General features: G+C 45.1%; 1 protein-coding gene across 2 annotated transcripts in view; it reads right to left on the bottom strand.

Annotated features, from left to right (window-relative positions):
- LPCAT3 (lysophosphatidylcholine acyltransferase 3) overlaps positions 1–26,361 on the bottom strand; it is a 38,996-nt gene extending 12,635 nt beyond the window's left edge. Inside the window, exon 1 of one of the 2 annotated variants that reach the window (XM_027594033.2) lies at positions 26,105–26,361. In XM_027594033.2, coding sequence (XP_027449834.1) covers positions 26,105–26,255 — 151 coding nt within the window. In that variant the 5' untranslated portion in view covers positions 26,256–26,361. The remainder of the gene's footprint in view (positions 1–26,104) is intronic. The other variant, XM_027594032.2, reaches the window with a different exon arrangement.
- Positions 26,362–27,100: the final 739 nt, after the last annotated feature.

The raw sequence follows: 27,100 nt of genomic DNA, 5'->3' as shown, positions 1-27,100 counted from the left end.
CTATCAGAGCAAATGTCAATGCAGCAAACCTAGAGGTTCATGGACTACAATTGGGAGACTGCCAAACTGCTGACATATGGAATGATGTTTCTGCTTCATCTTCCTTCTTATAATGCCCAAATCCAGGCCTTGGCTTCCTCCCTGCTTTACTCACCCGCCCTGCCCTCCTGTATTTTTTTTTTTTTTCCAACTGAGGTATAATTCACATACCATAGAATGCACCATTTCAAAGTGGAGAATTCAGTGGTTTTTGGTATATTCATAAGGTTGTGCAAACATCCCACTATGTAATTCCAGAACATTTCTGGTTCCCCAAAAGAAACCGCACACCTGTTACCCAGTCACTCTCCATTCGCTCCTGTCCCTAGACCCTGGGAGCCACCGGGGTTACTTTCTGTCCGTATGGACTGTCTATTCTGGGGACTGCAGATAAATGGTCATATAATATGTGGACTTTTAGGTCTGGCCTTTTTCACTTCGCATAATGTTTTCAAGGTTCATTTATGTTGTAGCACATATCAATACTTGATTTAAAAAAATTTTTTTATTTGAGTATAGTTGACACACAATGTTCTATCAGTTTCAGGTGTACAACATAGTAATTCAACTCCTCTCTATGTTAAGATATGCTCCCAGTGCCTTACTCTTTCTTTATGGCTGACTAATAGTCCTTTGCATGGATATACCATATTTTACTTATCCTTTCAATAGCTGGACATTTACATTTCCTTTCAATAGATGGACATTTGGATTGTTTCCACTTCTTGGGTATTCCTGAATAATGCTGCTATGGAACATTCGTGTCCAAGTTTATGTGTGAACGTATATTTTCTGTTCTCTCAGATATATACCTAAGAGTGGGTCTCTCAGTCCTCTCTCCAACCCTGCACTTCTCTCAGTTGGTGGTGCAGACCTGTTTTTTTAAATTTCCCATTTGTTGTGGGCCAATACTTTTGTAAAATACAAGTCAGAGGCTACAAAAGTTCCTAAATGTTTGCTCTCACTTTCTGGCCTTGCTTTGACTGGCAAGAGGTGGCCAGGTACAATCTGAATAGATCACACTGACGACCTCTCTTTCTTCTTCTCCTTCACTGAGGCCTTTTCTCTGGCTCCTAAATACAGCTGATCTCCAGGATTCGGCGTTGACCCTCCACCGTGCTCGCTACTCTGCCTCTTTGGAAACCACATCTACTCTCATCTTCATGCCAGAGACAAACACTTCTTCATCTTTAATCCTAACTTCTCAAGTTTCAGTTCCATATTTCCTACTTCCTGGCGGGGCATTCTTAGTTTGGTATCTCATACCATCTCTGTCTGTACAAAAACATGACCTTCCCCCTGCTCAGCCTTCTCTTGGCTTCTTTTTTTTATTTATAGGGCTACCATTCTCCAGGTCATATAACCACATTCAAGAGCCTGAAGGTGTCTTTGCCTCCTCCCTGTTCTTGATTCCCTGGACATCCCTCCTTTCCAATGGTTCTCACCATGGTCATGTACTTGGCTTTCTGTGCTACATTTACAGGTAAGGCCTTCAAGCACTCGGCCCTTGAGCTCCTGCTGTGACCTCCCACCTGATCTCTCCTGCAGCCTCAGGCTGCCAGCCACCCTCCACCAGAGTACTCTTCCTTCAACTCCTGCTCAAATGACTACTCACCAGAGGACCAGTCCCTAAGCCCAAGACTCAACGTCCATCTTCTAAACCACATTTCTAGTTAAAGCTTCCATTTCTCTGCTGCAGCTAAAACCGATCTGCTAGTTTTTGCCCACACATGTCTTACATCTTTTGTCTCTAGACCTTAGCTCATGCCAATCCCTTTGTGTGGAACACCCCCGACCACTCCTCTAGCAAGTGAAATCCTACCCATTCTCAGACACCCAGCTCAAGTGCTTCCTTCTGTAAGGCTACCTCAGAGCACAGTGAACTCATGACCCGTGTATTAAGGATTCATGCCTTAAATACATGGCACTTAGGACTAAGACTCGTTTTGTAAATCATTATATACTAGAATACGCCACTCCGTACGTTTTAGTTTTATACTACAATTTTTATATGTTCAATCTCTTTTCCTCAAGGCCTCCTGTGTCTTTGGATCTCCCATAGCACACTATCCTGTATACTTGACTTTTTGTTTGATCGAGCAACAGTAATGGACACTTAGTAGCTGTTTGAACTCGAGCATCAGTTTCCTCATCTGTAAAATGGGGGCTAGCATCTGCCTCAGTGAGTTGTTCTAAGGACTAAAGAAGCCAAAGCATATGAAGTAGTCAGCACAGTGCTAACTAAATATTATAGGTGGTCACAGACTTATACAAATACACATTCACACAGAGTGAGAGGGAGGGAAACGGGGCAACCTTTGTCTTCCAAACACCTCCTTTCACCTTCCCGCTAATGGCCTTTCTCCCCTTTATATCCTCAGACCCCTACCACTCTCCTTAGCTCATATTTCTTATTTAAAAAAAAAAAAAGGTTAGCAGGAAGAAAAGCAGGCCTTTTCTGAGAAATTCTGGGGCAAATGGGTAGCAGAACTTCTGAATCTAATCTTCATTCCACGTGACAACCAAATGACTATGGTGTTTCCTTTCCATCTGCATTTCAAAAGAAGATTCATAGCATATTTACTTTATGAGGATACTGATTTTGGCTTGCCAAGAGCACTTTTTCCAAAATGCAATGTACTGTTGAATTAAGGCGCTGGATGCTTGGAAAAACACGGACTTTGGAGTCAAGACAGAGCTCAGTTTGAATCCCCGTTCTGCTACTTACTAGCTGTCACCTCAGCCTGGCTGATCTTTAACCTCACTGTCCTCAGTTTCTGAGAACCCTTTCGTTCCTCAGTAAAACAAGTATCTAGCTTAGGGTTTGTATATGAAGGCTGGTACATACCAGATGCTCAGTAAACGGGAGACCGCCCCATGCCTGCTTTAGCAGTGAAGGGCCCAGCGATCCTGTCACAGTCGCACTCCTGTAAATACCATCCATTTGCCGAAGTCTCCCAAATTTTCGTCTTCGGCCTTAGACCTGTCCCCCGGACCCCACACTGGTATGGACTAATCAACACTTCGAGAAGGCGCATGCCTAAACAGATACCTCAATTCAACAGGCACTGCTGACTTGCCTTCCTCACTAAAGCGGCTCCTCTCCTGGCCTGCCCCATTTCAGCCACTGGCAACTTCGCCTTCGTTCCTTTAGGACTGAAACCTGCAACCTTGCCTCAGTTCTTGACCTGCCTCCCTTCCGACCTCAACGCAGTCAGTCCACAAATCCTGTCTGTTCTACCTTGAGAGTAAACCCAGAATCTGACCACCTCTTCCCCTGGTCCAAGCCAACACCATCTCTGGCCTGTGTTATTATAGTCTGCTGCCTGACTAATCTCTTGCCTCTATCGTAACACAGCACCCACAGGGCTTCTACTTTAACGTAAGATCAGCTCATTCCTCTGCTCAAAACCCTCGGAAGGCCTCCAATCTCACTGAGCAAAAGCCAAAATCCATCCAGAACCTACAGGATCTGTTTGCCCTTCCCAGCCTGAGCTTCCTCTGACTCATCTCCACCACTCTGCCCCAGCCAAAGCTCTCCCTTCTGGGTAGTTGGGCAGGCCCCAGAGCCTTCACGTTAATAGGTTCCTTTGCACAGATAAGCTCAAGTCACTCAGGTCTTTACTAAAATGTCACCTTATCAGTGAGGCCTTCCCTGACCTTCCTATCTAAAATTGCACATGCTTCTCCCCCCAACCCTCACCGGCCACCAACACATACTTCCTGTTCTCTGCCTTACTTTTCTTTTTTCTCCCTTAGCACTTACTACTCTTTTGCACACTATGTATTTTATTTATTTATCAGTCTTTGGAAGTAGGGATTTTTGTCTATTTTTTCCCCTGCTGTACCCCAGTGCCTAGCACAAATCCTGGTACAGAAAAGGTCTCAAAAATATGTGCTGAATGGGTGAGAGAATGAAAGAATGAGTGAGAGAATACTTTATTCTCTAGGCAGTCAATAAAATATTTATCAAGCATCCATTATGTGGTCAGCACTGCATTAGGCAAAAGGGGATGTTGCAGAATCGAAAGAGATGTTTTTTTAACTCTTACGGAGCTTTTTAGAGAGCGAGAAAAGAGCTATCAAACACTGATTCTGTAAGTGCTAACTGCATAGAATAGCCAACGCTGTAGAAGTTAGAGAGGAGAGAGATCAGTAATGACCAGAGCAGCACGACGAATAGGGTTAAGGAAAGAGCACGCCGCCAGAGGAGAGCAATGTAAAGACACAGAGGGAGGAAAGAGCCTCGAAGAGTCACTTCAAGAGGGGCTAGCTACAAGAGGGGTAATATAGCGTAACAGAGCGGACAGGAAGCTTTGGAAAACCCCGCAGAGTCTGAAACTGACACAATAGGAAAACAATCAGTAGGACTGACTGGATGTGGGGAATGACAGAAAGGGACACAGTAAAGGTGAGTGAGCCACTGTGATGGTCTTCAAGACTTTTGCTGGAACGGCCCCTAAAATATGAACAACTCTATATCCCCTGTCATATTTTTAATTTGCCATCTGTCATTTATAACCTTAAACAAGAGCAAATGATGTGTTTTTTGTAAGTCCGTTGAAGCTGTGCTCTAAGTACACATGGAAAATGTCGGCCAGTGGCAGGCTTATCAGCTCCATCAGACTCCCTTTCTGTCAAAAGAGGTCTAAGCTCATTTTTAAGTTCCAGTGAACATGTTAATATATCCCCCTCAGAACAACCAGCTCATTTCTGAATTCTAGTTTTAAGATGGATATGATACGGTTGCCACGAATTTGTCACCTAGATGAAACATGGGCTGCTCATGCTGTATGTTAACTATACTTAAAAAAAATAGTCCAGGGGCGCCTGGGTGGCTCAGTCGGTTAAGCGTCTGCCTTCGGCTCAGGTCCTGATCCCAGGGTCCTGGGATCGAGCCCCGCACCGGGCTCCCTGCTCAAGGGGGAGTGTGCTTCTCCCTCTCCCTCCGCTGCTCTGCCTGCTTGTTCTCTCTCTCAAATAAATAAATAAAAATCTTTAAAAAAAATTTTAAAAAAAGGAGGGGCTGCTCCTCTTTGCTTTACTTTTGTGGCACCCCGTGAAATTTTTATACCCTGGGGCAACCCACCATGCCTTTTTCCCCCTTATCTAAGGGCTAAAGAGTGACTTTAAGGGAGTTGGGAAAGGAGAACCTTTGGAACAGATAGTCTCGAGCATATCCGTTGTAGACAAGAGTACATATGGAAGCTGCAAATCTGGAAACTGATTCCTCATCCATGCCCATGTATCCCCTGGAAAGTCTTTGTGTACCCCTAGAGTACATGTACCCCAACACGAAGACTCCTGACTTTGAGGTTTCCCTTCTTGGAGGTTAAGAAGAAGGTGGTGCCACTGACAGAGACACAAAGACTGGAGTGGGGGACTGGCTCTGGTGGTGCTGCTGCTGGTAAGGAGCCAGGAAAAAAGATAAGCTCTCCCAGGGATAGGCCACAAAAGGGCGGGCGGGCCCAGGGCTGAGTCTTGGAAAATGCCTGGAATTCACGGGAGTGCAAGCAAAAGAAACTGAGATAGAACAGGAAAACAAGGAGGTCAATCAGGATAGTGGACATGCGAGAAAGGAAGAAGAGTATTTCAGTAGGAAAGGAATTTAATCACATCAGACCTTACAGAGCCCCAGGAGGGTGAAGAAGAGGATCCGTTCACGGACGTCCCAGTGATGTCATTGGGAACTCTGCAATGGCAGCAGCACGATGGATGTGGAGGCCAGGAGAAAGTGGCCAGCTAAGAAGGCAGTGAATGGATAAAGAAGAAATGCAGGGGCGCCTGGGTGGCTCAGGTGGTTAAGTGACTGCCTTCGGCTCGGGTCATGATCCTGGAGTCCCGGGATCGAGTCCCGCATCGGGCTCCCTGTTCAGCGGGGAGTCTGCTTCTCCCTCTGACCCTCTTCCCTTTCGTGCTCTTATCTCTCATTCTCTCTCTCTCTCAAATAAATAAATAAATAAATCTTAAAAAAAAAAAAAAGGAAATGCAGGCTGGATATGAAGACGTACAAGAAGTTTGGCAGTAAACAACGATCGGCCAGAGAGCATGGCTGCTGAGTGAAGTCAACCATTTCTCAAACAGAGACATTCTGTCCACATGTGTTTTATGGAAGAAAGCAGTAGAGTGGGAAGGAGACTGGGTATGCCAGAGGAGGAAGGATTTACCTTAGAAAGGAGGAAAGAACCCTGGCTCTTCCCCTGAGGCTGGAGGGCCAGGCGAGGAGACTGGCATAGAAACATGGAAGGCAGAGGCCGAAGTTCATGAAAAGAACCTTAATCTCCTCAGTGGAGGGGGTGACGGGGGCCATTCTTGGGAAGAATGGCAGTGTAGGGGAAGCACAATGTGGGGGGAGGCCTGGGGGGGCACTGGAGGGGAAATAAAGCCCATTCCCAGGGCACTGATCACCCAGAGGCGGGCCTCCCTCTTTGGGAAGGTTACTGAAAACAGCAGTGGGCAATTCCCCCCAGCTGCGAAACACATTTCTTTCTCCAGAGATTGGCAATTCTATAGGAACATGGCAGAGAGCTCTGACTTCTGATTGGAAACATGGCTGCCAGTTCATGCCTATCACTGTCTGAGTACGAGCTGCTCCGACTGGGGCTGATGGAGGCTGCGAGACAAATGTGGCACATCCGCTTTATGAGAAGTTTTCCAGAAACGATTCCAAGCAATTTAACTGGTAAGTAACTTCATTATATGAAAACAAGTAAATCATACACAACAGAATGCGCAGTTGCCCTCTATCTGAAAGACACACCATGGGACCTCAACGGTGTTTCTGTGAACAGCCGCTGTCTGCTAAGGGCCCCCGAGCCCGAGACCACACATTTACTGCGTTTTCCACCATGGTCTGCAGGAACTGTCCGTGAGAAAACTTAAGAAGCTCCGCTTCAGGGGCGCCTGGGTGGCTCAGTCGTTAAGCGTCAGCCTTCGGCTCAGGTCATGGTCCTAGGATCCTGGGATCGAGCCCCGCATTGGGCTCTCTGCTCCGCGGGAAGCCTGCTTCTCCCTCTCCCACTCCCCCTGCTTGTGTTCCCTCTCTCGCTGTGTCTCTCTCTGTCAAATAAATAAATAAAATCTTGGGCGCCTGGGTGGCTCAGATGGTTAAGCGTCTGCCTTCGGCTCAGGTCATGATCCCAGGGTCCTGGGATCGAGTCCTGCATCGGGCTCCCTGCTCCTTGGGAGCCTGCTTCTCCCTCTGCTTCTCTCTCTCTCTCCCCCCGCCTCTGTCTCTCATGAATAAATAAAATCTTTAAAAAAATAAAATAAAATCTCAAAAAAAAAAAAAAAAAGAAGCTCCACTTGAAATCCAGGCTTTTATATCCTTTTCTCCAGATTCAGAGGAAGATGTCCCTCCGCCCCACTCCCTTTTTTTTTTTCTTAAGGATTTTATTTATTTATTTGACAGAGACACAGCGAGAGAGGGAACACAAGCAGGGGGAGTGGGAGAGGGAGAAGCAGGCTTCCCGCGGAGCAGGGAGCCCGATGCAGGGCTCGATCCTAGGACCCTGGGACCATGACCTGAGCCGAAGGCAGACGCTTAATAGCTGAGCCACCCAGGCGCCCCTCCCTCCCTCCCTCCTCTTTAAACATCTCCTCCTCCCCTTGGGTCCTCAGAATTCTACCCATCCCAGTCTTTCCGGGGAACTTCCTTCCTGGTCTTTCTCCCTAGCTTTCTTATTCTCTCCTTCTTCCTTTATTATTGTCACTGACACCAGTTAATACCAATGAACCTTTACTGAATTCTTACTATGCGTCACGAGTTAAGCACTTTACACACATTATCCCCCTTAATCCTCGTAACTATTTGAAGAAATAATATTATTGTCTTCAGTGTCTGAATAAGCAAACACATCAAAGCAGTTGCTAACCAGTCTGTACTGATCAGCGAGTAATTGTTGCAGCTGGATGCTGACCTCTGGTTTCACCTCCAGGTGCACGACTTAAGCCGCTAGCACATGATCTCCCCTACCTTCAAATAGCGCAAGCTCTCGGTTTTCCCCTTCTTGCCGCCCCTCCCCACCCTGCCTCTGTCCCTTTGCTGCTGCTTCTAGCTACTGGTCAATTCCACTTAGTCCTTTTGTCGTCAGTCTCCTAGGAATCAAGGTTTAACTCATCATCTCTATTTCTTGTCTACCCGTTCCTTTCTCAGCCTTCAGCACTGCTCTTAGGGACTGTTTACTGACAAGATTATGGCAACTCTTTGGAATTTCCAGTTAGAGATGGCTGGAAAAAACCTCAGTTTCACCCTTATCCTACCTGGATGTTATAATTTTTCTAGACAATGGAAGGTTACCATAGATAACGGGTATTTTGCTTTGGGCAATACTGAAACGATATATCAAATTTCAGTTAAATTTGAAGAGATTTAAGAATCTCTTTAAGAATCACAGACCAGAATATAAAATAGGGCTGCTTTTGACCCTGGCTTATTTGTAACTTATTTTTTATTTTTGTTTGTAGTAATTAATTTTTATCAAAAACTTTCATGCAATAATTTCATCATAATTACTTCTACTTTGAAGATCTGCCACTCAATTCTTTTTCCACCAAAGTGGAAATTCCTTGTGCTAAACAACTATGCAGAGAAAAGGAAGACATAGAAATAGGAAGGACATTGCTTGACACTGTCTATTCAACTGACTGGTAACTGATTAGGCACGTATGCTGAGTCACTGATCACTCTGTAGCTGGAAGAGTGCTTGTAGATTGTGGACATTTAGGTGAGGATGAAGCTCCCACCTTTGGAATTTGTTCAGAACTGATCCTTTGTTTCTCTTCACCAGAGTAAGCTTGTTGACAGTAAGGGCAAGTTGCCAACACACCTTCCACCCTCTGACAGACAATCCTGTATAGCTCGGGCTGTCATATGCTGAATGGTTATTCACGGGATATACATATTCTTAGAATCTGAAGAAATCTTAGAAATCACTGACTCCAAAAACTTCGTTAGATAAGAAACGGAGGCCCAAAGGGGATGGCCAGCATGCTCAAGGTTAACAGAGCTCAAATTAGAATCCACATCACTTGATTTCCATTCTGATATTTTTGCCACATGCCTTGGCACTTGGCAGTGACCTGCAAGTGAATCACTAATAACTAGCTGTGTGCTTTTAAAGCTACAATCTATATTCAAGCATCCATTTGCAGACACATGCACACTCATGTTTATGTTTGCTTATCTTCCTACCTAAAAACAATTAAAAATTACATTTTCGGGTGCCTGGGTGGCTCAGATGGTTGAGCGTCTGCCTTCGGCTCAGGTCATGGTCCCGGAGTCCTGGGATCGAGTCCCACATCAGGCTCCCTGCTTCTTGGGAGCCTGCTTCTCCCTCTGCCCCTCTCTCTCTCATGAATAAATAAATAAAATCTTTAAAAAAAAAAATTACATTTTCTTCCCAATGATTTATTTATTTATTTGAGAGAGAGAGCGAGCGAGCAGGGGGAAGGGCAGAGGGAGAGGAAGACAAGTAGATTCCCCACTGAGCGGGGAGCCCAATGTGGGGCTCAATTCCAGGACCCCGAGATCACGACCCGAGCCGAAATCAAGAGCTGGACGCTCAACCGACTGAACCACCCAGTTGCGCCCAAAACTACATTTTAATGTTAAATCTAGATGCTCTCCTGTACTGGCTTTGTTAACCTAATTCTTGGAGACTCCCTGTCCCTGTCCTCATGCAATGCAGTTAAGAATACAGCAGTTTCTTTCTGAAAGTTTCCTCCTGCTGAGTATCTCAAACATTTTGACAACTCTGATATAGGATTCAAGAAAACTGGGATAAGTGATCAAAATGTCCTGAGGATAAAAGAATAGAGGGGACATTTCAAAGGTAAATTAGTGGATGGCTCTTAGTTGTGAGAAAGAAAGAGAAAGGGTTTGCTATGAAGGTTAAGAAATATTAGGTTTTTAGTCAGTTAACCCAACCAAACCACCTAAACCCGAGCTGCCCCAAAGTCCTACCAAAAGTTAATTCTTTAATTGCTCCATTTAAGCCAAATGCTCTTAGTAATAAGCCAGGCCATCTTAAGCTTAGTGCTGCTGGCTCATAGACACACATGTTGGCTAACTGGTAAAACCTGCTACAGAAGCTGCGAAGTTATGACACAAAACTGACTTTGATGTCACCAATGCTCTTTTGTGTCATGCCACAGGGAGTTAGCCACGCAAAGGTTCTCACTAGCTTCTCAGTCCCGGAGTTAGCCATCCATCATGGCGAGTCCTCCCGAGCATTTAAGTCTGACTAGATGGCAGAAGGGACATCAAGCACATGATCCACATGTCTGAACATCTGGTTATAGTATTTTTCTATACTACTAGTTTGTTCGAATGGTCATGTAGTTATTTTGTTACTTTAGAGAACTGTTTTTTCCTAAAACTTAGGAAGCTTATTCTACGAAAATTGATAGACTGAAGGAATGTTAAAGCTCAAAGAGGCTGTTGACCGGCATTTCTCCCTTTTAGTGGAACAGGGACAACAGCTGTTCAAGGCTGACTTTGAGGTGCTTTAAGACACCAAAATGCCTTCACGAGCAAAGATAAAATGACCCCCGTCGCCTGTATCCAGTGCATTTTTATCACATTTTAATTCTTTGTAAATTACTAAACCACATGGTGGCAACTTCCTGCCAGATTATCTGACCAACTAGAATATCCCTGGACTCAGGAATCAAGAGTCATTTAGTTCCAGAAATTCAGCTCTGCAGCTGGGGCGAATAGATCCTTTGTATCTCAATGTCTTCATCTGTGAAATAGGGCAAGTGCCAGCCGTATCTGCAGGCTGTTGTACAGATTAAAAGAGAAAATATCTGTAAAAGTGTCATACATGGACGTCCTTGAGGCTATTTTAAAAATATTTACATACGAGGGGTGCCTGGGTGGCTCAGTTGTTGAGCGTCTGCCTTCGGCTCAGGTCATGATCCCAGGGTCCTGGGATCGAGCCCCGCATCGGGCTCCCTGCTCAGTGGGAAACCTGCTTCTCCCTCTCCCACTCCCCCTACGTGTGTTCTCTCTCTCGCTGTGTCTCTCTCTGTCAAATAAATAAATAAAATCTTAAAAAAAAATAAATTAAACCTATAGCAAGTTTCAAAACTAAAGGTCTGTGAATTGTACCTCATACTCCCAGGAAGAAGCCCATTGGTCGTGAAGCTAATAAAGCTTCAGTTTCAAGGCCCTTACTTTGCAGAGGCCCCTTTTAAGGCCCTGGGGGTGGGGGGTGGGGCAGTGGTGGAGGTGGGAGCTAACAACCTGTTTCCATGGTCATATGTATTTATGAAACTTATAAGCCATTTTTGTATCCTTTTTCTTAAAAAAGGTCCCCAAGATTGTATAAGCTTCAGGTCCCAAATCCAAGATTTGGATCTTGGATTAAAAAAAACAAAAAACAAAAAAACAACCGCCACAACAAAACTAGGCATAGGTCAGAAAATTCTTCTACTCCCAGAACCCCGTGGGTACAGGGCTTCAGCCAAGGTCTTCCAAGTGACAGGCATATTCCCCAATAAGTCCTGGTGGGGATTTAAGGTGGGGGTGGGGCGTTTGGCAGCAGTGGGACCCTGGCTGTCAGTGGCTGGCTACACAGGCCTGAGGAGGGGTGAGGCTGGGAAGGCTCTGACAGGACTGTGACTGGCAGGCAGGGAGAGCCAGCTGGGACGTGGGATGCAAGGGTGGTTATGTGGGAAGCCAATTTTGAAGAGAAGGGGCACTGAGCCTGTCAGTGTGGACCTGGAGATACACTGTCATCCGCAGGTGAGCCTGTGGAGTAAGGGAGTGCTACAACCCTTCCTCCTTGCTCATTAAGAGTCCGACATACCATGGCTGAAAGGTGGTGTACATCAAGAGACTACAGGAGGCAAAGGAATGCAGCCAGAGTTAGGGCGGGGAGGGGCGGGGCTGACCCTGCGGTGGGAGGGGGGGCGTGAAGTGCCCTGTAGTTCATAGGCTAGAGCAGTGTATTTCAGATAGCAGGGGCATCTATGTAAGTCCGGGAGAGGAGAGGATTGTAGAAATCGTCCAGCATACATGTTTATCACCTGGGAAAACGGGCCCTTTACAGGCACAGTGAGAAGCAGTGGGCTGCCCGGGGGCCCCCACAGCGCACCCCCCCTTTCCTGCTCTCTGATGGGTCCGCCCCTTCTCTTGCCCCTTTTTTTCCTTTCCTGTCCTGTTACTGTTTTCTCCTCTTCCTTCCCTTGTACAGACCTGAAGTATCTTATCCCCCATTTTTTTTTTAAAAAGATTTTAGTTGAGACGGAGAGAGCAAGGGAGAAAGTGAGAGAAAGAGCACGAGTGGGGGGAGGGGCAGAGGGAGAGGGAGAAGCAGACTCCGCTTTGAGCAGGGAGCCCGATGCGGGGCTCGATCCCAGGACCCTGGGATCATGACCTGAGCTGAAGGCAGACGCTTAATGACTGAGCCACCCAGGCGCCCTTTATCCCCCATTTTTAATGCTTTCTGGATTTTACATGATATGGGTTCTCTCTCAAAAATGTCTATCTAGTGTGTAGTAACCTGGGTTTTTTCCCCCCCTTTTAATTTATGGCACTGGTCTTCAGTGAAGAAATGGCCCTTTGCTCCTGTTGTGACCTGATCTGGCCTAGGGCTGCCCAAGGCCCTGTCCCACTGCCAAGCGCTAATAATTAGCTGCTCTTTCTCCAACGCTCCCAAATACTTGTCATGAGAATTTCTCTCTTGTGTTTAGAGCTGCCAAATCTAATCTTTGTAAATACAAACAAGGTAGGTGAGACTCTTCTCAGCTGGCTTTTCAGCAAATGAAACAATAAATGCTTTCTTGCGACCGAGATTCTAACAGGAGGAAAGGTAACACAGCATTACACCCTGTAATTGTCCTCATGAATCTGAATAGGTGTAATTGTTGGGTTCTCTCTCTACCTGAGATCATACACAGTCCCTCTTTAGTCTTTTTTTAAGTGTAGAATTCAGTGAATTTTGGTCTATTCACAATGTTGCGTAACTAATGCCAGAACATTTCCATTACCCGGACAAGAAACCCCACCCCTCCTAGCAGTCCCTCCCAATTCAACCTTCCTTTCATCCCCTGGCAACCACCAGTCTACCTTCTGTCTTTAAGAACTTGCATATTCTGGGGACGCCTGGGTGGCTCAGTCGTTAAGCGTCTGCCTTCGGCTCAGGTCATGATCCCAGGATCCCGGGATAGAGTCCTGCTTCGGGCTCCTTGCTCAGTGGGGAGTCTGCTTCTCCCTCTGCCTTACGCTCCCCCTGCTTGTGCTCTCTCTGTCTCTCTCTCTCTCAATCTGACAAATAAATAAAATCTTAAAAAAAAAAAGAATCTGCTTATTCTGGGCATTTCATATAAATGGAATCATACCAAATGTGCACATTTCTTAGCACAATATTAACATAACAAAAAACATTAGTGTAATATTTTCAAGGTTCGTCCACGCCATACCAGGTGGCAGCACCTCATCCCTTTGGCTGTGGAATATTCCACTGTATGAATATAACATTTTGTTTATTCATTCATCCGTTGGAGGACAGAACAGTTGTTTCCACTTTTGGCCTTTTTAATAATGCTATGAACATGTGTGCACAAGTTTTCGTGTGAACGTATGCTTTCAATTCTCTTGAGTATATAACTAGGGCTGGCATCGCTAGGTCATACAGAATGACTTTGAGAAACTGCTCAACTGTTTCCATGGTGGCTGCAGTGTTTTCCATGCCCATGAGCAATGCACAAGGGTTCCAATTTCTCCACAGCCTCACCAATACTTGCTCATTCCATTTTTTTTTTAAATTATAGCCATACCAGCGGGTGTGAAGTGGTATGTCACTGTGATTTTAATTTGCATTTCCTTAATGACTAATGAGTTAAGCATTTTTTTATGTGCTTATTGGCCATCTGTATGTCTTGCTTAGACAAATGTCTATTCATATCCTTTGCCCCTTTTTTAATTGAGTTATTTGACTTTTTGTTATTGGGTTATAAGAGTTCTTGATATATTCTGGATACTAGATCCTTATCAGATACATGGTTTACAAATATTTTTTTATTTGGTGGGTTATCTTTTCATTTTCTTGGCAGTATCCTTTGATGTACAAAAGTTGGAAATGATCTACTTCTTTCTATATCAGCATCTCAGTATTGAAGATTTGGGAAGAATTTAAAAAAAAATTTTAAAATTGTATATTTTATTATTATTATTTTTTAAGTAGGCTCCACACCCAGCATGGAGCCCAGTGTGGGGCCTGAACTTAAAACCCTGAGATCAAGACCTGAGCTGAGATCAAGAGTCAGACGCCTAACCCACTAAGCCACCCCGGTGCCCTTAAAAATTGTATATTTTAGAATAAAAAATACTTTATCAAATAAAAGGGTTAAGACTTGAAAAAACTGGGAGCTTTTGGTGATATGATGACCTGGGTCCCTGTAATTATAGGTTAGGTTCTTAGTATAAATAATATAAATGCATGCCATCTAGTTCCTAGTTTTGCTTTTGTTTACTACTTTTTCATTTTTAAAAAATTAGTATTTAAAAATAATCTCTACACCTAACATGGGGTTTGAACTCACAACCCCGAGATCAAGAACTGGATACTCTACTGACTGAGCCAGCCAGGCGCCCCTGTTTACTACTCTTTCAGAAGAACTGATGAAAAATTAAAAAGTGGAGTCAGATTATCCTTTGGCTAGAGAATGAGGATTTCTAGAAGCACTTATGGTTCAACATTTTTTGTCAGGGCCCCAGTATATTTGTACTCGAACTATAATCAATCTTTCCCCCTTTTGTCGGAGGTATATGCCATAGGAGACTTACAGGGCACTACTCCAGCCGGCCTGCCTGTTGGTTTACAAACAGAAGTTTTATATTTATGGACAGTGATCCAGAGTGGTGTCCAAGTCCATCTGAGTTTAGAATTGCTATCACAGCAGAAATCGGAAACTTCATGAGCTAGAAGGCATTTACCATGTCTATGTGGATGTCACTTCTCATTACAGCACACACAAATCCAGTGATCAGAACTTTAACCTCCTAGGACCTCATATCCTCTTCAGATCTGCACACGACATGTGCACATGAATCCGTTATTTTTCTTTTATAGTGAACTGCCTGCAAAATTACTATCTCACCATTTACAATTTTATGTAGCAGAATGACCATGTAGGCTTTTCTTATGAAAATGCCATAGCAACATGAATACTTGGTACTGAAAGGCATCTTTAATTGACAAAAGCTTTTTATTTTTGATTTAAACTTAGCCTATGCTTAGAGTGGGGCATTTAAATAGTCAACTTGATGACTTCATGTGGGCCAAGAACAAAACGTGGGTCTGATCATTTTTGGCCTGGTCTTCTACCTGCTTTCTGACCAATATCCTTATAGTTAGAAAGCAATGGCATTCTACCAGAAGCTTCTATCACTAACAACTTTGGTACATATGTGCATAGATAGACTACTTCATTCAAGGTGTCCGGAATTTAATGAATCTCACTTTTTCTTCAAAGCCAGCGTTTGAATAGAGAGGAACTTGGATTTAAAAACCAGTCCATTTTAAGCCCAAAGGCAATTCTTATCCAGAAATTACTTATCCTTATTTTTAGTGTCTTACTTGCTACCTTCCTTTCTCATTCTGAAAACAGGGAGAAATAAAGATGCATACAACATCTTTTGGGCTGCATGAATCATGGACAGGCTCTGAAGGTCTCTAGGGAACCAGAGCTGCTTCACCACGAGAACTCCAGGCAGGTCCTAAAACTCCTGGCCCTGGACTTTAGCAATTGCTGAAAAAATGTCAACACACACACACCACCCCCCACCTTAAAAACTCTATGCTTGAGAAGGGCAGTTTGCTTACAACAGCTTTCCCTGGCAGCTGCAACTAGGACACCTCATTTTTGTTAAAGCTACAAGTCGCAGTTTATTAACTGTATTCAGAAATGTGAGTCAATCGATGAAGAGAAGGCTGGAGTGCTCCAGGTGGCTGACACAAGACAGAAAAGGGAAAATGGAACTAGGAGTCCAACCACCTTATGGAAAAAATTCCTCCATATTTAACCTTCTCATCAAAAGTGTGAAAGAGACGGTGCAGGTAAGGATATGAGTTAGCAGAGATGACAATGATATCATTGTTATAGTAATATTAACAGTAAGAGTAAGAATAATAATATTTGAAGAACAACAAGTGATGTTAGCAAATGGCATTTCTAACAAGTTCCTAGGACACAAGCCAGGACATGCTAGGAGGTGCCCATGCTGCTGGTCCCAAGACCACAGTTGGAAAGGGAGGAGAGGAGTATTTCTTGAGGGAAGGAAAGGAACAATTATTTAAAACTCCTTTAGGGGGCGCCTGAGTGGCTCAGTCCGTTAAACATTTGCCTTTGGCTCAGGTCACGATCCCGGAATCCTGGGATTGAGTCCCACGTGGGGCTCCACACTTAGGTGTGGAGCCTGCTTCTCCCTCTCCCTCTGCTTGTGCGCCCTCTCTCTCTCTCTCTCTCTCTCTCTGTCAAATAAATAAATAAAAACATTAGAAAACAAAACAAAACTACTTTGGGTAGGATTGGTCAAATGTTTACACATTTTATCTCATTCGGTCCTCACAGCCTCCTATTGAGCTTCCCAGTTTGCTCCCCCAACTTTTCCAGAGCAGAGGAGAACGAACACATCCAAACCACGGGTATGTCAGAGTGGTTCTCTAGAAGTAAGGCATTTCTTTGACGACTACATTATTTTTAAAAATTTGCGTAAATTTTGCACTGTTTCCAAATATTGCTGCTTGTTATGAATTAAATCCAATTTAAATAACTATTAGATAAACTGCTTAACGCTTAACCTCAATCCTTTAGCAAAACTGCCTTTTAGGAACACGAGGAAATGGATGGCTGAAGTTTAATAATTAGTCAATGGTGATGCAACTCGCACATATTTAATCCAAACACAATTTGTACCTGGACCAGCAGGTGTCTGAAGACAATGCACATCCTACTATCTTACTCTGCCATTTCACCCCCTCCTACCTGAAAGGTCTGACAGGTTTTTCTCTACGACTCCTTTATGGATCCTCTGTTGTTCTAATCAAACTGGACCACTTGCTGTTCCTCAGCTTCTTCTCACTTTTCCTGATCTCTACATATATGTTCATTACTCTTTGTAGCTGGAAAGATTCCTCTCTTATCTCTACCTTACTAGAATCTTCTATAACCATCTGAAATACCATTTCCTTTTTGAAGACCAATTCCGTTTTTGAAAGGCTGCTGCACTGAACACGTCCAGTGAGTTCTGATGGCTGCCCATACAGATTTAATGTCAGTGGGTATGTAATTAGTTCTGCTGCATTAGCTTGTGCATATAATTTAATGGGCCCAAATTTCCACATGTCTATAAATAAATGCTTCTATTTGACATTAAAGTTATACTGGCATTCAAAACATGAAGTTTTGGGGCCCCTGGGTGGCTCAGTTGGTTAAGCGTCTGCCTTCAGCTCAGGTCATGATCCCGGGGTCCTGGGAGCCAGCCCCGCATCCGGGCTCTCTGCTCAACAGGGAGTCAGCTTCTCCCTCTCCCTATGCCCCTCCCCCCTGCTCCGTGTGTCTCTCTCTCTCTCTCTCAAATGAGTAAGTAAAAAAAAAATCTTTAAAAAACAAACAAAAAAACCAAACCAAAACATGTAGTTTTGTGCAATGTAAGATATCGGAGTGCAGATAAAAAGGAGATGAAAAAATGCATTTAAAAGAAATCGCGGTGGGGGCGCCTGAGTGGCTCAGTCGGTTAAGCGTCTGCCTTCAGCTCAGGTCATGATCCCAGGGTCCTGGGATCGAGCCCCACATCAGGCTCCCTGCTCAGCGGAGAGCCTGCTTCTCCCGCTCCCTCTGCCTGCCTCTCTGCCTACCTGTACTCTATCTCTCTGTCAAATAAATAAATAAAATCTTAAAAAAAAAAATAAAAGAAATCGCGGCCCTGGGTGGCTCAGTCGTTAAGCGTCTGCCTTCAGCTCAGGTCATGATCCCAGGGTATTGGGATCGAGTCCCACATCGGGCTCCCTGCACGGCAGGAAGTCTGCTTCTCCCTCTCCTACTCCCCCTGCTTGTGTTCTTGCTCTCGCTCTCTCTCTGTCAAATAAACAAAATTAAAAAAAAAAAAAAAAGAAATCGCAAGGGGTGCCTGGGTGGCTCAGTTGGTTAAGTGTTGGACTCTTGATTTCAGATGCTGCACTGGGCGTGGAGACTGCTCAGGATTCTCTCTCCCTCTGCCCCACTCCCCTCCCTCTCTTAAAAAAAAAAAATCTTCAAACAGAAAGATTTAGATTATGTTAAATCTGTGGCTATGAATTAGAATAAAGTCTCAAAATGTAGAATCTACTTAGACTTCTAGAATTGGAAGAAGGCCTGAAAGTTATCTAAGACAACCCCTTATTTTCTAATAGTAGACTTTCTGGACCCTGTTTTGTATTATGGTCAGAAGTTGCATTTGTTTAGTTAATGCCGTTTAATTTCCATCTAGCTTGGCTTTGGTCTCTTTATATCGTAATTTCAGTGCTACCTGAAGAAAGCTTTTTGCACTGAATAACAGATTTAGTTCTGAAGGGCCAGACCTGACTTTGGTCCAAAGGGAACTGAACTGCAGGACCTACTTTGATTTTAAAAGTTGTTAACCTTAGTGATGCTAACCTGAACCTCTGAGAAATGGATCCTTACCCCCACAAGTACAATTTTTTTTTAAGATTTATTTATTTATTTGAGAGAGAGAGAGAGGAGGGGCAGAAGGAGAGGGAGAGAATCCTCTCTGGTGAACGGGGAGCCCAACACAGGGCTCAATTTCACAACCCTGAGATGAAATCAAGAATCAGCCACTTATGGGGCGCCTGGGTGGCTCCATCGGTTAAGCGGCTGCCTTCAGCTCAGGTCATGATGCCAGGGTCCTGGGATAGAGTCCCGCATCGGGCTCCTTGCTCAGCAGGAAGCCTGCTTCTCCCTCTGCCTGCAGCTCCCGCTGCTTGTGCTCTTGCTCACTCTCGCCTATGCTCTCTCTCTCTAGCAAATAAATAAATAAAATCTTAAAAAAAAAAAAAAGAATCAGCCACTTAACCGACTGAGCCACCCAGGCACCACCTAAGTGCAATTTCTGATCAGTCTAACGTCCAAGCCACAGTCACGGCCAACACTAGAGTAGAACACTCATACTAAGCAGGTGACCATCTAGTCCATTTGGCCAGCTCCAGCTTCGGACGCTGAGAGGTATTTCATATGCTGACTTCATCTTGGTTTAACCCACATAAGTGAAAAGAAGAGGACACCGAGGGCATTTATCTTTTCCACCCCTACACTCTCTTCGCAATCTCAGTGTGATAAAGAGCAGGGACTTTAGAGTTGGGCAGAAACAGGTTTGGCCTTAGACAAGTTACTTAACCTTTGAAGGCCCCAGTTTCCTATCTGCACAAGGGTGAGGATAATAGTACTTTAATTATCTCATGGGTAACTTGGCAGGTGTAGGTGGGATATTGTTGAGCACTTCAGACAATGTCTGATGCACACCAAATCTTTCATAAAGGTCAGCAATTGTTTATCGACCAGGTGTGGCAAATGTTAACACACTCCGTCAACAAGAATTGGGTTCTCTTCTCTCTGTATAAGCTTTTCCATGGCATTTCATGCCCTCCCTGATTCAATTATGATACCAACAGTGACTCCTAAACCCATGTCTGTAGTCCAACTTCTCTCCTGACCTCAAGCTTGGGTTTTCACAATTCTTTTTTTTTTTTCTAAAGATTTTATTTATTTATTTGCCAGAGAGAGAGAGAGACAGAGAGAGAGAGAGAGTGAGAGCACAAGCAGGGGGAGCGGCAGGCAGAGGGAGAAGCAGGCCTCCTGCCGAGCAGGGAGCCTGATGTGGGACTCGATCCCAGGACCCTGGGATCATGACCTGAGCCGAAGGCAGACGCCTAACCGATTGAGTCACCCAGGCGTCACGGGTTTTCACAATTCTTAAGACACCTGGCAGTGCCCTGGGAATCTAGAGCAAATCCAAAACAAGACCATTACCTGGCACCACACAGCATCTGACGCTCTTCTTGACTTCTCTGCATTTGTGAGATATCATTATCTTTCCAGTTACCCAAGCAGAAGGACAGAGCTGTTTTTGTTTTTTTTTAAACTGCTTCTTTATCCTCCATTTAATCAGTTGCCAAGTCATTCATTCACAGGCTCACTTAGTCAACAAATACTTCTTGGGCCTTTTCCAGAAGTCAGGTACGGTGTTCAACTCTGGGAATACCGTGGTGGGCAAAACTGACATGGTTTCTGCTCTCATCCACAAATACGGAATTACCAATTGGAATATACAAGTGGGAGGAAATTTCAGTCGGTATGAGAAAGTGCAACCAGGGACATCATATAGAATGAGAGTCAGGAAAGATCTCTCAGATCAGAGGAAGTGACAATCTGAACTGAGACCTGAAAGATGAAAGGAGTGTGTCAGGTGAATAATGAATGAAGAACATTCTAGGCAGCTGCATTAGCACGTACAAAGGCTCCGAGGTAGGAAAGTGCTTAATGCCTTTCTCTGAGGAACTGAAAGAAGGCCGTGCGGCTAAAAAGTTGTGAACTTGCTTGAGATGAGGCTGGAAGAGCAGGCAGGGGCTTACTGTGTACAGAAGCCTTTGAAAGGTTCTGAGCAGGAAAGGCACAGGATTGGACCACTTTGCTTTGGGAGGGGCAAGAACAGAATTAGAGACCAGTTGGGAGGCTACTCGTGTGGTTCTGGTGACAAAGGCCAGCAGCTGTGGTGATGGAGAAAAGGGGATGTCCTGGAGACACAATTTGGCCGTGGTATTGATAGGACTTGGGGACTGGGATGTGGGGAGAGACTGAAAGGGAGGTGGCAAGGCTGATTCTTAGACTTCTGGCATGAGCAGCTGTGTAGATGCAAGTGTATGCAGAAGCTACCTTTCAAAAGATTCTGTGTTCCTAAAATACCTCACACGAGATCCCTATTTTCCCCTCTTGGTGCAATCACCTTGCCTCCAAGTCAATATAACCATCTGGACCATTGTTCTTTCTCATTGGTTTCTCTACTTCTTGTCTGTGTCTACTTCAAATCACCCCATGCTGCGTTATCTTCCTATTACAGCTCTGGTCACATTATTTCCCTTTCAAATACCTCTGATGGTTTCCTATCACCTACTTAATTAAGTACGAACCCTTTGCCTTGGCTTCCCAGGCTCTATGACCTACCTTTCCAGTCTTTTTTTTTTGAGGGGGGGGAGAGGCCGAGGGAGAGGGAAGGAGAATCCCAAGCAGGCTCCATGCCCAGCACAGAGCTCAATTCGGGGCTCCATCCCAGAACCCCGAGATCACTACCCAAGCCAAAATCAAGAGTTGGACGCTCGACTGACTGGGCCATCCAAGTGCCCCTCCAGTCTGATTTCCACCTCTTCTCTATTTAAGTCCTGTTTTAGTCCAAGTGGACTACTTCCTGTTTCCTGACCATGTCACCACACATTCCTACTGCCTTTGCTCACACTATTCCCTTTGGTCTTACCATCTCAGTCGGCTGGAACCTTAATTCAGCTTTCAAAGTTCATTAAAGGGCCAATCTTTCAATCTCATAAAGCTTTGTAATTCTCTTACAGCACTTAGATTTCTGCCTCTTATTGTGATTATTAGAGTACTTATCTCCTGCCCATTCCCTACGCCCTAACCGTAGGCAATACTTGGCGTGCCTGGCTCGATTACTCATACTGCACCAGTGCCCTTGTCCTTGCAGGGTCAAGCGTAGAGTTTAACTCACTGTAGGTACATTTTTAAAAAAAATTTTATTTTGTTATGTTAGTCACCATACATTACATCATTAGTTTTTGATGTAGTGTTCCATGAGTCATTGTTTGTGTATAACACCTAGTGCTCCACGCAGTACGTGCCCTCCTTAATACCCATCACCAGGCCCACTCATCCCCCCAGCCCCCTCCCCTCCAAAACCCTCAGTTTGTTTCTCAGAGTCCATAGTCTCTCAGGGTTCGTCTCCCCCTCCGATTTCCCCCCCTTCATTTTTCCCTTCCTACTATCTTTTTTTTTTTTTAAACATATAATGTATTATTTGTTTCAGGGGTACAGGTCTGTGATTCATCAGTCTTACACAATTCACAGCGCTCACCATAGCACATACCCTCTCCAGTGTCCATCACCCAGCCACCCCATCCCTCCCACCCCCCAGTAGGTACATCTTCTTGAATTTAGGAACAATTCGTGTTATTGATGAGGGAGCAGAAGTCTAGCTGAGGACAAAACTGACACCCCCTCAAGTTCCCCCCTCCAACTATCTTAATGTTAATGCTTTGCTAGAGGTAAAAACCTTAGCTTGATAATAGCAAGGCCTCCAGTATCCTGAGGGTCTTCTTTAGCATATCAAAGTCCTTTTGGACACCTCCCACTTTCCTTACCTCCCCCAATTCCCCAGTATATAATTGGCCACTCCTTACAACCCGGGTGCAGCAGCTCTTTCTGCCCACAGATCCCGTCCCCATGCTTTCATAAAATCACCTCTTTGCACAAAGATGTCTCAAGAATTCTTTCTTGGCTGTTGGCCCCTGTCCTCACCAACATTTCAAAACTACATCATTAAGTATCCTAAGGAGTGATGAGACTCCAGGTGTTGAAAGGGAGGTTATTTTCTGGTAGTATTTGCCAGCACTATGGCAAAATTCACCCTCTACCAAATTCCTGGTGATCTTACAAAAGACATACACATATCCCTTTAATGGAGTTTTCTGGCTGTTCAAAATAATCCAATGCAGCAGTCCTCATAAGCTTATCCTTTCCCTGAAGTACTGAATTTTTAAAAATTACAGCCTCGGGCGCCTGGGTGGCTCAGTTGGTTAAGCGACTGCCTTCGGCTCAGGTCATGATCCTGGAGTCCCGGGATCGAGTCCCACATCGGGCTTCCTGCTCGGCAGGGAGTCTGCTTCTCCCTCTGACCCTCTTCCCTTCGTGCTTTCTATCTCTCATTCTCTCTCTCTCTCAAATAAATAAATAAAATCTTTAAAAAAAAAAAATAAAAAAAAAATAAAAAAAAATAAAAATTACAGCCTCTAACTCAAGTTTTTCAAACTACTTGTAACCCAATAGGTCATGAAACTAATTTAGTGGGTCATAAGCGATACTAAAAAACAAAATAGAAACTAGCTACACACACAGCTTATATAAGGATAAGTAATGTTCCCTGAAACTTTTGTTTCAAATACATATATACACATATATGTGTATTGGGTCATGATTAAAGCATATTTCTCACCATGGGTCCCAGTCACAAAGGTTTGAAAGGTACCGCATTAATGATCTACTGCCTACCCCAAGATGAGTACACAGAACCCAAGTAGGTAAAGTAAGATGTTAAGAAAATGGCAATGAGACCATCTAATTAAAAGTTATTCACACTTCAGGAGTGCCTGGGTGGCTCAGTCCATTACGTGTCTGACTCTTGATTTTTAGCTCAGATCAGGATCTCAGCGTTGTGAGATCAAGCCCTGCTCTCCACGGAGCATGGAGCCTACTTAAGATTCTCTTTTTCTCTGCCCCTGCCCCCCTCCCCACCCCAACCACTCTCCTTCTCTAAAAAACAAAACCAAAAACTCTCTTAAAAAAAAAAAGGTATTCACACTTTAAAACGTGAATGTCTGATACACCTAACTCTTCCCTTGGGGTGTCTGCATTAAAGTGCCTTTAACCCAGATTAATCGTGAATTAGTAGGAACTGGGTCAGAATCATTTTGGACTGCAGGCCTTCTTGGTACATGTAACAAGGATTTCCTCCAGTATCCCAACTCCCCAAGACAGCGGGGGTTCTGGAACCAGGAACTCCATTGCTGAAAGGCTACCGGTCTCTAGGTTACAATATACAGAAATGGTAATACCTTTGTAAGGAAAACATTTACAACCAGAGTGCACTCTTTCTTTCATGCACTTGTCAAGCTTATCAGTTTATATTTAATCCATAGTATATATTTAATCCATACCTAGAAAACACAATCCTATATATCCACGAGGAAGAGCTATGCTTGATATGAGGCAACGTGAAGCCCCAAGCCGATCCAAACACGAGAAATACTGAGTTACTGTAGGCAACAACACGTGGGAGACAGGCGGCGGGGGGGGGGGGGGGGGGGGGGGGGGGGGGGGGGGGGGATCTGGGAACCGGTAGAATGGCAAGGGGGTTCAGGAGTGCGGTAGATGTATTACACCGAATGTGTATCACTTGATGACTGAGGGTGATGGGAGGAGAGTAGGGGGTAAGGATATGGAGAAAACAATTTCCCAGTCAGTTGTACGCCCCATGATAGCAGAGCAGTAGCTCACCAGGAGTGCACAGGCAGTATTCGATTATGTCAGCACAAAAAGGACAAATTCCAAGTCCTAATTCCAGCCCTAGCTCCATTTAACAGGTTGTCCCTAATAATTTGTTGTTACTTGTGTTACGTTCTCAATTTATAGTTGAGAAATCAACAGTGAGCTTCCAAACGAATGAATGTAAACACTCTTAATTGCCAATTACAACCCCAACAAATAACTGGGTGAGAAACAAGGCTCAAGGAGACGTTCAAAGCTGCTGTGGTGTGAAGAACCCTAGATTGGAGGTTTTGATAAATCTGGGTTAGATCTGAGAGATACTGAGGTGCCCTTCACCTCAAAAATTTTACAATTCTACAAGGGAGGGAAAGGTGACCTTTAGTTGGAAGAAAGGAAGATCAGCTTGGTTTTATATGTAAAAGGCAAGTAACAATTATATTAGCTGCTAAGGTTATTTAAATATAAATTAATGCCTCTCACATTATCTAGATCTAGTTAACATCCTTCGGTGATATTAATATGAGCGAACACCCTTTGGTGATATTATATGTCAACGTCTCTACTGACTACTGGATACATTCTAAACTTCTTTCTGGCATTTGAGGCATTCCACATCTGCCCAACTTTTATGCCAAATTTCTTAAGACTCTGATCTCTAATCTGCTCTTGTGCCAGTCCTGTTTGCTTAGTTCTTCCCCACTCCTACTCTCCTAAACTCCCATAACCTTCATAAAACCTTCCAACTACTTAAATATTTATGCATCAAATCTTGACCTTTGAATTCCTACAGGACTTTACAAGCTGTCCTATTAGGTAGGCATTACTGTCCTCATTTGATAGATAAGCAAATTGAGGCCCAGAGGGGTTAGGTGACTTGTCCCACAGTTTGTAAGCAGCAGCAAGGCTGGGTCTGACTTGCTAGCCTTGTAAGTCCACACTTTCTTTTTTCTCATTGTGCCATGCTGCTTCCGTGTCTTAAAAAACCATGGAGGAAGGATGCACTAAAAAAGCCTATAAAGCAGTTATAATACAGCCTGTTTTGACATAAAGTCAGACACATCACATCCTTTGAACCATACGGGTAATTAACTCTTGGAGTAGCATAGTTTTTAAAGGGGGTTGTCAGTCTTGTTTCCCAAGCCCAGTATTAAAATGATGTATCCCAGGGTAAATGACAGGTGAGTACGGTTAAGAGGGGGGAAAAAAGCAATATGGTATAAGAAAATATCAGAAACAAGACAGAAAAGAGAAGAAAGTGTAATATAAGCTGGAAATGCAGAAAAAGACTCCGAATATGGAAGTACAGAATACCCGGCTTAGGGGCCCACAAAGCTAATATCCAAGTTAGGGGGCTTATGCCTACCGACAAGAAGCGCGCATGTGTGAGAGTTGATATTAATAACAGACAGCAGTACACATGGACAGAGAGTAGAACTCAAGAGAGAGACAAATAAGGATAGGTCGTGGGGACACAGGGCAGATCATGGCATGATGAGACGGTGGTGGCGCCAAATGAGGGACCAGAAGGGTACAGCAGGGGTCAAAGAGAAAGGTAAAGAGGTTCAGAGGGCAAGGCGCCCCCAGACTCGAGGAAAGACTTGTCTTCCTCTCGATAACTGGTTGGCGTGATTTAAGATTCACATCCGCACCCCACAAAGCCTTCCTGGGTGCTCCGGAAAGTGAGGGGGGGTCACGGCCCCATTCCCCGGGGACTCCGAGAGGGGGCGGAGCGAGGCAGGAGGGTCCTTACCCATAAAGATGGAGATGATGAGCCGCAGCGCCTGTTCCGACGCGCCCAGGGACGTCGCCAACTTGTTAAGGCTCAGCTCCTCGAGCCCCCACCGCAGCACCCTCGCCAGCTCCGCCACCGTTCCCACGTCCCCCTCAGCTGCGGACGCCATCTTTGCTCCGGGCGTCCCCCAGGGACCCCCCAGCTCGGCGCGCCCCGAATTGTGGGCACAAGGCTGTAGCTTCACCCCCAATTCCGGCCCGGAGCCCGCCCACGGCGTGCGCATTGGCTGCGGGCCCGCCCAGTGGCTCCAAGCTCCCCCGGCTATTGGTCGGTCCGAGCAGGGGGCGGGGCCTAGTGCAGCAAGGTAGGCAGAGGGCGGGTCTGAACGTTTGTAAAGCAAAGGTGACTCCCGCCGAGAATGAACGCGGGGCAGGCCGGGGGCGGGGCTTGGAATTGGGAACGGGAGTTGCGATTGGCAAAGTCTAAAGCCGGCGGCGAGGTGATTGTACAACTCGGTTCTAACTGCTTGGGGGAGGAGTCGGTGAGGGCGAGTGTCCGGCAGGCTCGTGCGCTGCCTTCCCATTGGCTGAGGCGGGAGCAGGCGAGAGTCGGGGCGGGGGGGGTGGGGGCGTCACCCGACCGCGAGGTTACTCTCGGTCGCCGGCGCGCCGGGGTTACTGGGGCAAGTAACGGAGAGGGCGGGAATTCCTGGAGCAGCTTCGCGAGCGCCTCCTAACGGCACCCCGAGGCCGTTGTCAAACCGTTAGGCACGCCGCCTTCACTCCGCAAGGGTCTCGGGAGAGCCCAGCGCCCCAGAACACTGTTTGCTCCTTGTAGTTCAGGCATCTCTTTTCACGTAATTTCCTATATTAAACCCTCACCTTCCCCCGAGAGGCGAGGAAACCAAGATATGCCGATTTAGTCCTGATGAGTTTCATTTAAAATAAGCGAGTTTGCCACTATTTAAGTAATACAGGTTCATGGTAAAGGTTCAAACAGTTTAGGGACATGAAA

Source organism: Zalophus californianus, chromosome 9, assembly GCF_009762305.2.
Source record: "Zalophus californianus isolate mZalCal1 chromosome 9, mZalCal1.pri.v2, whole genome shotgun sequence".
Taxonomy (NCBI): domain Eukaryota; kingdom Metazoa; phylum Chordata; class Mammalia; order Carnivora; family Otariidae; genus Zalophus; species Zalophus californianus.
This window is presented reverse-complemented; position numbering and strand designations above follow the sequence as displayed.